General features: G+C 46.6%; 1 protein-coding gene across 6 annotated transcripts in view; it reads left to right on the top strand.

Moving 5' to 3' along the window:
* The window catches only part of MPP3 (MAGUK p55 scaffold protein 3), an 89,001-nt gene that overhangs the window by 61,713 nt on the left and 13,750 nt on the right, over positions 1-13,538 (top strand). For all 6 annotated transcript variants that reach the window (XM_083709445.1, XM_083709448.1, XM_083709447.1 and 3 more), the window contains one exon: positions 11,532-11,625. In XM_083709445.1, coding sequence (XP_083565571.1) covers positions 11,532-11,625 — 94 coding nt within the window. The remainder of the gene's footprint in view (positions 1-11,531; positions 11,626-13,538) is intronic.

Below are 13,538 nucleotides of genomic sequence, written 5' to 3'. Positions count from 1 at the left end.
GTTTTATACATTTTTGCTAATTTACTGGGAGTCTGGCTGTCTGAAATGAACCACCTAAACCTTCCACAGAGATGGCATGGACAGAAAGGTCTGCATACCAGACACTAGCAGGCAAGTGAACTCTCAGGCTGTGCATTTAGCCAAGATCCCTTTAAAGGTCTGCTGCTGAAGTTTATATGGGACAAGTTGGAACCTGCAAGAATACGTTGCAGTGTGCGGCGCTCCCTTTCAAGATTCAAGCCCGCCGGCTGGCTAGTGGTGCCCTCTTCCAGGATACTCCATTCCAGAAGACACCTCCCACCCACCCACCCATTAAGGATAGGGCAGCGGGTGGTGCTGTGGTCTAAACGAGTGAGCCTCTTGGGCTTTCCGATTGGAAGGTCGGTGGTTCGAATCCCCGCAACGGAGTGAGCTCCCATTGCTCTGGCCCAGCTCCTGCCAACCTAGCAGTTCGAAAGCACACCAGTGGAGGTAGATAAATAGGTACCGCTCCGGCGGGAAGGTAAATGACATTTTTGTGCACTCTGGTTTCCATCACTTTGTCCTGTTGTGCCAGAAGTGGTTTAGTCCTGCTGGCCACATGACCCGGAAAGCTGTCTGTGGACAAATGCCGGCCTGAAAAGTGAGATGAGCTCCGCAATCCCATAGTCGCCTTTGACTGGACTTAACCTTCCAGGGGTCCTTTACCTTTTAAGGAGAGATGTATTAAAATTGCTCCATTTAAATGTCTGAAAAAGGAACAAATTCTCAAATGCAGTGGCGGAGGAAGGGGGTGCAGTCCACCCCTGGTGTCATCACGGAGGGGTGTGTGTGATAAAATGAGTTTAAAAAATAAAGAAAAATTGGGCTCACGAAACTTTTTAGGAGTGATGTGGTGGCTTTAGGCATCTGCCTGAAACGGCAGCGTGGGTCTTGTGCCTGCCTACTGCCTCTCCCTCAGCTTCCCTACAGCTGAGGGGGAGGCGGCAGAGAGGCTCCAAGTGCCGGAGAGGCTTGCCCCGCCCCCATGGGCAAATCGCCCCGCCCCTGACTGCAGGACATGCCCCCGCACCAGGCACCCGAGCGGCTAGCCGCGCCGCTGCTCAAATGCAGACCTTAATATTTTGAAGCCTCTGTTTCCCCGTGAATTATGTTCACACGCAACTTGCCACACTGGGAGCAAGTGGTGGTGAGAGCGTGAAACTGCTCCAAAGGGCCTCTGAATTGGGATGATGGATGACTTGCTATTAAGCCATCCATCCGTGGCAGATGACAGAAATAATTGTCTAGAATGTCTTAAATAAGTGCTGTGTATGCACGCATGCCTCATAACTCAGCAAACCCCCCCCCCCGGGCACTGCGGATGATTTGAAAGCTGTGCACAGATGGGTCCTTCGTCTCTTGGGATCCCAAATGCAGAAACTGCTTCTACCTTAGAAGGGCTGTAGGCGCACCTGAGCAGAGACACTGTTCGTGCCAAGCGTGTGTATGTTTTGTGTGCACGCACGTGGGGCACTTCTTGCCCCCAGAGATTCTCCTTGGCTTGTTTGCTGCGATTTTCGCTGCGCTCATCAGAGTGTGCCTGGTCCCGAGAGTTTTTTTAAACAGAGTTGGCGTGGAGGTGGCATTTCAGCTGCTAAGCATCTGTCTCGGTTGGCCTCGCTGCTCCCATGGGGACTGTAAGAGGGGAAGGGGAGCAGAGGGTCATTCCGCCTCTCCCCACAAGCACCTCACAGACCCATGTCCACGCCACTGTTCTTCAACCTTGGGTCCCCAGATGTCATTGGACGACTTCTTCTTCTTTGGCAATCACTCATAGCCGAGTAAGATTGTCTTCCATAAACACTGTTTTAACAGTGGGCCCATAAGTGACTGTGGAGGCCGATTCTGGATCCACACATCCTTCCACAGTGAGGACATATGTTTCCGGGCAGGAGTTGATCATGGTGAGGGTTTGCCAAGCATGCCTTCCTTCTAGCATGTTTCTCCATTTCGTTTCAAATTCGGGCTTCTTCAAAACCCATGACACCTTTGGTAAAGGCTGTTCTCCAGCTGGAGCACTCGCAGACCAGTGTTTCCCAGTTGTCACTGTTTATACTACATTTTTAAAGATTATCCTTGAGAGAGTCTTTAAACCTCTTTTGTTGACCACCAGCATTACGCTTTCCATTTTTAAGTTCGGAATAGAGTAGTTGCTTTGGAAGATGATAATAAGGCATCTGCACAACATGACCAGTACAACAAAGTTGATGTTGAAGAATCATTGCTTCGACGTTGGTGATCTTTGCTTCTTCCAGTACATTGGCATTAGTTTGCCTGTGTTCTCAAGTGATGTGTACAAATTTTCGGAGACGCTGTTGTCAACGGTGTCCTTGGGCTACAGCTCCCAACATCCCTCACCTTTGGCAAAGCTGGTTGGGGATGATAGGGGTTGTAATCCAATTTTGGGCACCTCAATTTAAGAAGGATGAGCTGGAACGTGTGCAGAGGAGGGCGATCAGGATTGGCAAGGGTCTGGAAACAAAGCCTTAGGAGGAACGGTTGAAGGAGCCTAGCCTGGAAAAGAGACTGAGAGGAGATACATTAGCCATCTTCAAATATCTCAGAGGCTGTCACATGGAAGAGGAACAAGCTTGTTTTCTCCTCCTCTGGAGTGGAGGACTTGAACCAACGGATCCCAGTAACAAGAAAGGAGATTCCGACTCAACTTCAGAAAGAACCTTCTGACAGTAAGAGCTGTTTGACAGTGGAACAGACTCCCAGGGAGGTGGTGGACTCTCCTTCTATGGAGGTTTTTAAGCAGAGGTTGGCTGGCCATCTGCCATGGATGCCTTAGCATTGCAGGGGGGTTGGACCAGTGGCCTCTTCCAAGTCTTCAATTCTACAATTCTATGAATATAGGCAGACAAAAGGTTGGAGAATTCGGACCTGCTGTGGGGCAGGCACGATGCACGGGGCAGGTGCCTACAGGGCAGAATAAGTCTGAATGGCTTGATCTGATGGAATCCAACACCACTTGGAAGTTCCACATCGCTGGGTTAAACTATGCAAAGCCAGCTCTTGCACTCTACCCAGGGCAAAACCCAAACAGTGGGTTTTTAAAAAATATTTATTGCTGGGACTGTAAACAAAACAAAACAAAACCCCGTTCCCAACACGCTGCAGTTCCCTGATCCCAATTCCATCAATCATGCCTATAATTTATATGCCTATAATATTTAATGTTATATGGTATATATATATATAACATTTAATGGTATATATATATATAACATTAAATGCACCCATTCACTTAACATCATATGCTCAGCCTATAAAAGGGTTTGGATATAAGTACAGGAGCTTCTCTTTCCAACTTTTCTTTCTTTTTTTTTGCCCCTTAAAATGAGCTGCTCCCCTTCTTACCACCTGCTTTCGATTTTGAAACCTTCCTCTTTTTTGCATCTGCATTTTGTGCTTTTCATAACATCGATGGCAGAGGGCTGCTGTTTTTGTTTTATTCAACACACAATTCTATAGTGAGCGGGGAGGCAGATTGCTTGCTTTGGTCCTAAATGCATTAGGAGGGTTTGGGGTTTGAGGGTGGTGCAATAATCTGGCTTTCAACCGCTGCCCAAGAACAAGGCGATGGTGGGGGCGGCAGTGGCAGCAGGAACTTCCTGATACGATTCTGAAACTGCTGGAATTAAATCAGAGCAGCAACGTTGGGAGAAATTTGCCGCCGCTGATGGAGGTGTTGAATAATTGAAACATTTGTAAGGCACCGAACTCGGCTATAAAATGTGAAAACCGTTTTGGGAGCCAACAAGGAGATTATATAAATGTCCGCGGTGTGAGGCCAGATGCAGAATATCATTTCTGGCATCAGTAAAGTCCATGGAGAAATAGCTCATGGCTGTTGAGTGCAAGGCTGGAATACAACCAGGGGGGAGTGGGGAGGTGGTAACCTACAACCCCCAGCCTGATTTATTCTTTTGGCCTAATTTCATTGGGGTGTCAAGGAGGAGGAAAGAGGGTGCCAATCAGACCCTGACGGATTACTTTTGATACAACATGACCGCCAACTGAAAAAGCGCTTCCCATTCCTGAGGTGTGGTGTGTTCTGTGCTATGAAAAAATAAAATTTACCCACCAAGAGGAGCTAGATCAGTGGTTCCCAACCTTTTTTTGGCCATGCCCCACCTAAGCATCTCTAAAATCCTGATCTCTGTCCCCTGCTGTGACATATACAGTGGCACCTTGGGTTACAGACGCTTCAGGTTACAAACTCTGCTAACCCAGTTACAGATAGGTAGCCGTGTTGGTCTGCCATAGTCAAAACAAAAAATTCCTGAAGAAGTGTGCATGCACACGAAAGCTCATACCTAGAACTAACTTAGTTGGAAGGAATTTTTTGTTTCTGCTAACCCAGAAATAGTACCTCGGGTTAGGAACTTGCTTCAGGATGAGAACAGAAATCGCAAGGTGGTGGCGCGGCGGCAGTGGGAGGTCCCATTAGCTAAAGCGGTATCTCAGGCTAAGAACAGTTTCAGGTTAAGAACAGACCTCCAGAACAAATTACGTTCTTAACCCGAGGTACCACTGTAATTCTTATTATTCAAAAGTGAACTATTCATGTTGAGGAAGCCTGAAAGGCCATTAACTTGGTCTAAACAAGCTTCCAAATTGCCCCCCTTAAAAATCACATCCCCCTCCGTGGGGTCTGTGCCCCATGTTGGGGACCACAGAGCTAGATTCTGCAACATTCCACCCAGGCCAGGACTTTTTTCAGCCGGAACTCACCGGAACTCAGTTTCAGCACCTCTCAGGTGTGCACCATTGCCCATCGTAAGAGAACAAGGGAGGCGTTCATGGTGAGTTCCGGCATCTCTTTTTCTAGAAAAATAGCACTGCATAGAACCATAGAATTGTAGAGGTGGCAGGGACCCCGAGTGTCATCTAAGCCAAACCCCTGCAATTTGGGACTCTCAAGTCCGGCATTCATGACAGATCCAACCTCTGCTTGAACATCTCCCAGGAAGGAGAGTCCACCACCTCCCAAGCGAGACTGTTCCACTGTCAAACAGCTCTTATAATCAGAAAGTTCTTCCTCATGTTTAGTTGGAATCTCCTTTCGTGTAACTTGAACCCAGTAGTTCGAGTGCTACCCTCTGGAGAAGGAGAAAACAAGCTTGCTCCATCTTCCATGTGACAGCCCTTGAGATAATTGAAGATGGCTATCATCTCTCTTCTCAGTCTCTTTGTTACCAGGCAAATCAAGGGAAACTGTACACAGACTTGACCTGTGCCTCCATGGGCAGCTGTGAGTCCAAAATGTTCCCTGAAGCAGTTGCTTCAACTTGCTTCATGTGTGGGCCGGCCTGACTTAATAATAAAAGCAGAAAGAAGACCAAGCAGACATAATGAAACCTTTCCATCAATTCAGAGTACAGTGGTACCTCGGGTTAAGTACTTAATTCGTTCCGGAGGTCCGTTTTCAACCTGAAACTGTTCTTAACCTGAAGCACCACTTTAGCTAATGGGGCCTCCTGCTGCCGCCGCGCTGCCGGAGCACGATTTCTGTTCTCATCCTGAAGCAAAGTTCTTAACCCGAGGTACTATTACTGGGTTAGCAGAGTCTGTAACCTGAAGAATCTGTAACCCGAAACGTAAGTAACCCGAGGTACCACTGTACAGTCTTAAATGTATGGGGCGGAGGATGGCATTGCAAAAAGAAAGAAAAAACATTTCAGATACTGTCTCTTGCCAAGTTCCAAAGCTGCATTGTAAGCTCAATTTTAGTTAGTGTTGTCTTCATTAACTTGCAAATGAAGGGGGGGGGGGGAGTTGGGTTGGCCGTCAAGCGGTTTCGCTTCCATCCAGCAAGCTCAACCGAATTTCTGGGGCAGTTCAGTTAATTGACAAGAACATGGTTTAGGAAACTGCGACCAAGGTGAAAGCCGCAGAATGCAGCCCAAGTTAGGAAATCAATTTTCGGAGGGGGAGGGAGGGAGCAAAATGAGCCTGAAAAACTGCCTGTCTCCTGCCCAGCCGTAAGAGAGTTGGCAACTATGGGACTTCGGCTGGAGCCCTGCCCAGAGGACGCAGAGTTAGTGAAGGGCATACGTTTGCTTCCCCTCCTCGAGTGATTGAAACCCTTCAGATGTTGCATGTGGATAGAAACAAGCCTTTTAAACCAACCACCCCAAACACAGTGTACTTTGCAAACAGCAAACTCATTCTCCAAACTTTTATGTAGCCAGAACAACACCGTTCATGCAAAATGAGGTCGTGTTTGCAGATATACCACGGAGGGTGGGAGAATCACTTAAGATATAAGCCTTAGGCCCTAAAGATTAGGAACTAAAAAACAGATCAAAGATCTGTATAGCACAAGAACGTAGCTGCAGTTGATGATGGATAATACAGTGGTAAAAAAGGTAAAGGTACCCCTGCCCGTACGGGCCAGTCTTGACAGACTCTGGGGTTGTGCGCCCATCTCACTTAAGAGGCCAGGGGCCAGCGCTGTCCGGAGACACTTCCGGGTCACGTGGCCAGCGTGACATTGCTGCTCTGGCGAGCCAGAGCCGCACACGGAAACGCCGTTTACCTTCCCGCTGGTAAGCGGTCCCTATTTATCTACTTGCACCCGGAGGTGCTTTCGAACTGCTAGGTTGGCAGGCGCTGGGACCGAGCAGCGGGAGCGCACCCCGCCGCAGGGATTCGAACCGCCGACCTTTCGATCGGCAAGTCCTAGGCGCTGAGGCTTTAACCCACAGCGCCACCTGCGTCCAATACAGTGGTACCTCAGGTTAAGTACTTAATTCGTTCCGGAGGTCCATTCTTAACCTGAAACTGTTCTTAACCTGAAGCACCACTTTAGTTAATGGGGCCTCCCGCTGCCACCGCAACACCGGAGCACGATTTCTGTTCTCATCCTGAAGCAAAGTTCTTAACCCGAGGTACTATTTCTGGGTTAGCAGAGTCTGTAACCTGAAGCATATGTAACCTGAAGCATATGTAACCCGAGGTACCACTGTATTGCACATGATATAAGAGTAAAAACAGCAGGAAAATCCAGGGTGAACACCCAAAGACTTCGCTACAGCAGTAACAGGTTCTGGGATGAACATAACATTTGTTAAAGTATGAAATTTACTAGCACTGCCGTTTTATTACATAATGTCTTCATTTTGGCATTTCCATGCTGCTTTAAAAAAAAAAAATTATTTGGTTTTTCAAATTAAAGTTTTACAATCATATATCCAACATACAGTATAAAAACAAGAGTCCAAAGAATTTCCTGGACTTCCTTTCTCCCCTTTGTGGGTCCTATTGTTAATCATTTCCTCCCGCATCTTTTATAATAATCCAAATCTTTTACATCTCCATTATGTCCACAATTCACCATTAAACTACAAGTGATATTTCAATCCTACTAATGGTTTTAACTGTTTACAACGATTTTTAAGATAAATTATAAAATTTCCCCATTCCTTATTAAAAAATTTGGTCTTCCTGGATTCTTCCGGTCGTTTTTGCCATTTTGACATAATCCGTCAACTTGATCTGCCATTCTTCTCTGGTCGGGACTTTATTTTCTTTCCATCTCTGGGCAAATAACATCCGTGCAGCTGTGGTCGCATATATAATAGTATTTTCTGCTGCCTTGGGATTTCGGCACTTAGAATTCCTAAAAGGAAGGCTTCAGGTTTTTTTCTTTCTATGCTGCTTTTCGGCCCTAAACCCCACTCCCCCCAAAAACACACCAATTAAACTAAAACAAAAATGCCAGGGGGAAATATATATACACACAGAGACGCATCTCTCCTCTCTTTCACTACCAGGGACTCTATCCTGTGGGAACCACACTTGCTATGCTGTTGTCACATAACGTAATTTCTAGTCTATAAGACGCCCCCATGTATAAGACGCCCCCGATTTTGGTGGACTTAGATTCTTAGATTTAAGAAAGTGGAGGGAGATTGCCCAGAGTTGTTGAGTTTTTTGGGGGGAGGGGATTGCCCACAGTTTTTGAGCTTTTTTTGGGGGGGGGGTGTTGTCAAAAATCACTCACCCACCTTACCAATCGCTGCCACCAACCACCATTCAACAGACTGCTTGCTGCCACCAACCACCATTCAGTTGCCTGATTGCCTACAGCAGGCATAGGCAAACTCGGCCCTCCAGGTGTTTTGAGACTGCAGTTCCCATCATCCCTGACCACTGGTCCTGTTAGCTAGGGATGATGGGAGTTGTAGTCCCGAAACATCTGGAGGGCCAAGTTTGCCTATGCCTAGCCTACAGCAACCGCCATTCAACTGACCGCTCACCGCAGTGCCAGCCTATCAACAGCATTTTTAAAGGAAGGAAACCTAGTCTTATACACGGAAAAATACGGTGTATATTCATCTTTAGAGGATGAAGCTTGCGAAGGAACAAATTCTACTAGTTTGGAGCAGAAGGAGCTATTCAAGGCACAAACGCCCTCCCTTTTTCTCCTGAGCATTTTTTTTTTGGTTAAAAACAAAATTACTGAGTTTTTAAAATAGCAATTATCAGCGGGCAGGCAGTGGGTGGGGGTGGCAAGACTCAATGATTTCAAATGCATAATTGCAGAAACAGTGCTTTAAACCAGAGGTGGGGGACCTGACGCCTGAATCCAGAACACTGCATGTCAACTCTGGGGATGGTCCAGTGGTGCTTGTTTTTAGGGTGGCGCTGTGGGTTAAACCACTGAGCCTAGGGCTTGCCAATCAGAAGGTCAGCGGTTTGAATCCCCGCCACGGGGTGAGCTCCCGTTGCTCGGTCCCTGCTCACCGCCAACCTAGCAGTTCGAAAGCACGTCAAAGTGCAAGGAGATAAATAGGTACCGCTCTGCCGGGAAGGTAAATGGCGTTTCCGTGCGCTGCTCTGGTTCGCCAGAATCGGCTTAGTCCTGCTGGCCACATGACCCGGAAGCTGTACGCCGGCTCCCGTGGCCAATAAAGCAAGATGAGCGCCGCAACCCCAGAGTCAGCCACAACTGGACCTAATGGTCAGGGGTCCCTTTAGGGTGGGTGGGAGCTGGGTTGAGGGCTTCAGTTTTGGGTGGAAGGATGATGCCTGCTCTGGCCTCCATTGGCTGCGGTGGCCAGGTTTGATAGAAGCCGTAGACCAAAACCAGTGGCAGGCACCACATTGGCTGCTCCTGCCATAAATGGACCACACACCTACCCATTGAGGAGAAAAACAGACAAGTAGAACAAAGGTTTCTCAGAGGTCAGGTCTATGGAGGCCCCACCACTGCTCTGTCATGAGTCTCTGGGGGCCAAAGTTTTCTTTAATATATTATTATTATTATTATTATTATTATTATTATTATTATTATTATTATTATTAATTTTCAATTACAATCCAATAATAGCCTCACTATAACAATACCAAATTATAATACAATTAGTAATACCGATCGTTCAAATACCGAATCATATCATTTAGATTGGCTCTCCATGTGCTAGAATCAGTGCTTTGATGGTTTTCTTTATTTCTGCATTCCAAAATCTTATTAATTTCAATTACATTCCAGTCAAAGTAATAATCCCTTATACAACAACTTCAATATTCATAACTTTGATTCGTGTTGACACATTAAATCATGGGTAGGCAAACTAAGGCCCAGGGGCCGGATCTGGCCCAATCGCCTTCTAAATCCAGCCTGCGGACGGTCCAGGAATCAGTGTGTTTTTACATGAGTAGAATGTGTGCTTTTATTTAAAATGCATCTCTGGGTTATTTGTGGGGCATAGGAATTCGTTCATTTTTTCCCTTCAAAATATAGTCCGACCCCCATAAGGTTTGAGGGACAGTGGACTGGCCCATGGCTGAAAAAGTTTGCTGACCCCTGCATTAAATGATCTATAGAACTAGAAGCGAGGCACTCAGGCTATATCCTTGTTCGGGGCCAAAGTTTTAACTTGTCTCTTTCAGCGGCACTTTAGCAAGCTGATCGCTGGACAGCCAAGGACAGATGAAAGATAAAAAGTACAGCTTCATGCAGCTGTTAAACTGTGGAACTCGCCCCCTCAGGAGGCAGCTTGGATGGCTTTAAAAGAGGATTGGGCAAATTCCTGGAGGAGACAGCTACTGATGGCTACTAGCCATGAGGGCTCTGTTCTGCCTCCCCAGTCATGCCTCTGAATACCCGTTGCTGGAAACCCACAGAAGGCAACAGAGCTCTTGTGCTTGGGTCCTGCTCACAAGATTCCCACAAGCAACTGGTTGGCCACTGCAGCAACAGGAAGCTCTGGACTGGATAGGCCAGGCCTAGGCAAACTTGGCCCTCCAGATGTTTTGGGACTACAACTCCCATCATCCCTGACCACTGGTCCTGTTAGCGAGGGATGGTGGGAGTTGTAGTCTCAAAAACATCTGGAGGGGCGAGCTTGCCTATGCCTGGGATAGGCCATTGGCTTGCTCCAGGCAGCCTGTCCTTATGTTCTACATCATTATGAGATGGTGTTGGGCTTTCGAAGGAAGGGAGGAGAACTAGCCCCGCTGTACATCGGGGAGGGCTGTGTGGAGAGAGTCTCTTCCTTTAAATTCCTAGGCGTTACCTTACTTGGAAAATAAATACAACCCAGGTGGTTAAGAAAGCCCAACAGAGACTCCATCTCCTCAGAGTATTGTGGAAGAATGATGTCAATCAACATTTGATGATCTTCTTCTACCGGTCCACAATAGAAAGTGTCCTTTCATACTGCATCACGGTGTGGTACGCTGGTTTGACATCATCTGATAGGAAGTGCCTACAGAGGGTGGTGAATACAGCACAAGATATTATGGGCTGTCCCGTGAATCTGCTGGATGAAATAGTGGAAGAACGTTGCCTCAGGAGAGTGAAGAAAATTCTCAGGGATGATTCACACCCTGGCCGGCACTTTCTTGATCTCCTGCCCTCGGGCAGAAGATATAGAAGCATGATTAGTCGCACCAACAGGGTAAAGAACAGCTTCTATCCGTGGGCTGTTAGGCTGCTGAATGAAAAGATAACAACAGGGCAACTGACTATCGGGTTTGGTGGGTGTGCGTCAGTAAATGAAGGGAATTAAGACTAGGAGAGCTGAGTGGGGGGTGCTCGTGTAATCTCACTGTATACAAGTTGTACAAGTGACAATAAAGTATTTCAATAATTAAGCCTTGAGGATTGGTTCTTCCTTTGCCACCCAGAAGCAGCAGCGGAGGAAGCCTCTTGGGCACCTGAGGCGGCACACCCAGGGGCAAGGCAAACCGCACGTAGGGGTGGGGCACACAGCACCCATAGGGACAGGGTGTGCGATGGGCCTCAGCCGGCCAACAGCTGGGGGGGAGGCAGTGGGCGGACAGGGTGGCGCGGGTGCCTGAGATGCGTGGCTCGGGCACGCTGCAGGCCCAGCGGTGAGTGCTGCCCGCCATTTTGTCAGTGGGGGCACCCACACCTGCCGCACCCCCCTTGCTACGCCCCTGGCCAGAACAAATTCTCCTTTGCAAATAGCAGTGCCGCATTTGTCATGTTGATATGGTCTGATTCTTGGCTTCCTCTCTCTCCCCCCCAGATACCACAAGGTCGAAGAAGAGCCACGAAAAGGAAGGCGTGGAGTACAATTTTGTTTCCAAGCAGTCATTTGAGACAGATGTGCAGCATAACAAGTAAGCCTTGATGTATTGTGCTTTTGTTGGGGGGAAATGAAAGTATGCCTCTTCCGGGGAAGACTCCAGAATCTGATCTATATGCAGAGAGGCTACTATCCTCTTTGCTAATAGAAGCTTCTGGGCTCTTAAAAAAGAACTGGCCAGGGAATTTTTGTTGTTGAGCTGCATACATTTTCTTAATATGGGACTGTAGTGAATGACAAAACTACAACAGTGGGTTGTTTTTTTTATTATATGGTCACAGACCCAGCAAAAACAGAACAAAATCATACAATTTCTAACTTTACACAGTTAAAATATATGGTGCTTATATAAACTATAGCCCAGAAGCAAGCCAAAAATACAATTAAATTAAAGCCCCTTCATGGTTCTTTGAAAGGAGAAACCTAGGAACTCTTTCCACTATTATTTTGTTCAAGTCAAGCAGTAAGTAGGCCACATACCATTCAAAAGTCCTTCCTGACTATTTTAGTAGGATGAGAGTACGCAACCTATTTTGCTCATCTCTGCAAAAGTTGCATGCAAAAAGAGCAGGTCTTAATGCTTCTCTTGCTCCACAGGGGCAGAGCCGTTTTATCATATGGAGTACCCCCAAAACAGCCATCTAGTATGGCAGAATCTAACCCTACAAAAGATCATCAGCTGGTATTTGAGAACTGTTAAGTTGTGGGTGAACATTTCAGACGACACAGCAATTCTTCAGACAGCTCTCGTTTATTCACAGGCCAGAACAGAACTGAACTGAAGGGTTCAGCCAGCCTGCTTATATAGAGCTCCACTAGAACACAACAGTAACCATTTCCTGTAACTATCCAATCACGGAACGTCACTTTCAATCCCTTATTTGCATATGGACCTGAACTATCTACAGTATCCCCCTGCTGGCCCAGGGTGAGAACTTCACTACATAACAAGAACAGTCAGGTTATCCATGTAATTTTTCTGTAAAAGTACAGTGGTGCCTCACAAGACGAAAAGAATCCGTTCTGCGAGTCTCTTCGTCTAGCGGTTTTTCCGTCTTGCGAAGCTAGCCCATTGACGGCTTATCGGATTAGCGCTATTAGCGGCTTTTAGCGGCTTATCGGCTTATCGGATAAGTGGCTTAGCGGCTTAGAAAAAGGGGGGAAAGGGAAAAAAACCCACAGGAACTCGCAAGACATTTTCGTCTTGCGAAGCAAGCCCATAGGAAATTTGTTTTTCAAAGCACCTCCAAAACGGAAAACTCTTTTGTCTAGCGAATTTTCCGTCTTGCGAGGCATTCGTCTTGCGGGGCACCACTGTACAGTATTTACATGCCACCCTCTTGCAGAGCATCAGGGCAGCATGCAACCACATGAAAACATGTAAAAGCAATATGAAGCAATCATTAAAATCACCGACTGCTCAAGGCACATTTGAAACAACTGCATAGGCCCGTCAGCATGAACAAATCTGGGAAATGATATATAATGAAATGAAAAAGATGTTTGAAATAATCTTTGTAAAAAAGAAACCACACCAGAAGCTTTTCTTTTGGGAATTATAGGGACAGACCTACCTAAAACGTATAGAAATTTATTTATGTATGCTACTACATCAGCAAGAATGTTACTTGCCCCAAAATGGAAAGAAGCCGAAGTCCCAGCAAAGGTAGAATGGATACAAAAACTTATGGAATACGCAGAAATGGTGAAACTTACCGGAAGAATAAGAAATCTCTGACTTTTGTCTTCTGGGTTTCTGGGTTTTTTCCTGTTGTTGTTCTGTCTCTCACAGCTACAATAAACCTACCATTAAAATTATGGACTGGTCATTTCTTTGTCAGAGGGCAAACGGGCAAATTTAGCAGGGGATCAAATACTTTCCCCCCTCACTGTATGTGTTTGCCTTGTACATTTATGAACATTTAATTTATATATTTAAGCCCTTAG

The sequence above is a fragment of the Podarcis gaigeae genome, assembly GCF_964106915.1.
Source record: "Podarcis gaigeae genome assembly, chromosome: 13".
Classification (NCBI taxonomy): Eukaryota; Metazoa; Chordata; class Lepidosauria; order Squamata; family Lacertidae; genus Podarcis; species Podarcis gaigeae.
This window is presented reverse-complemented; position numbering and strand designations above follow the sequence as displayed.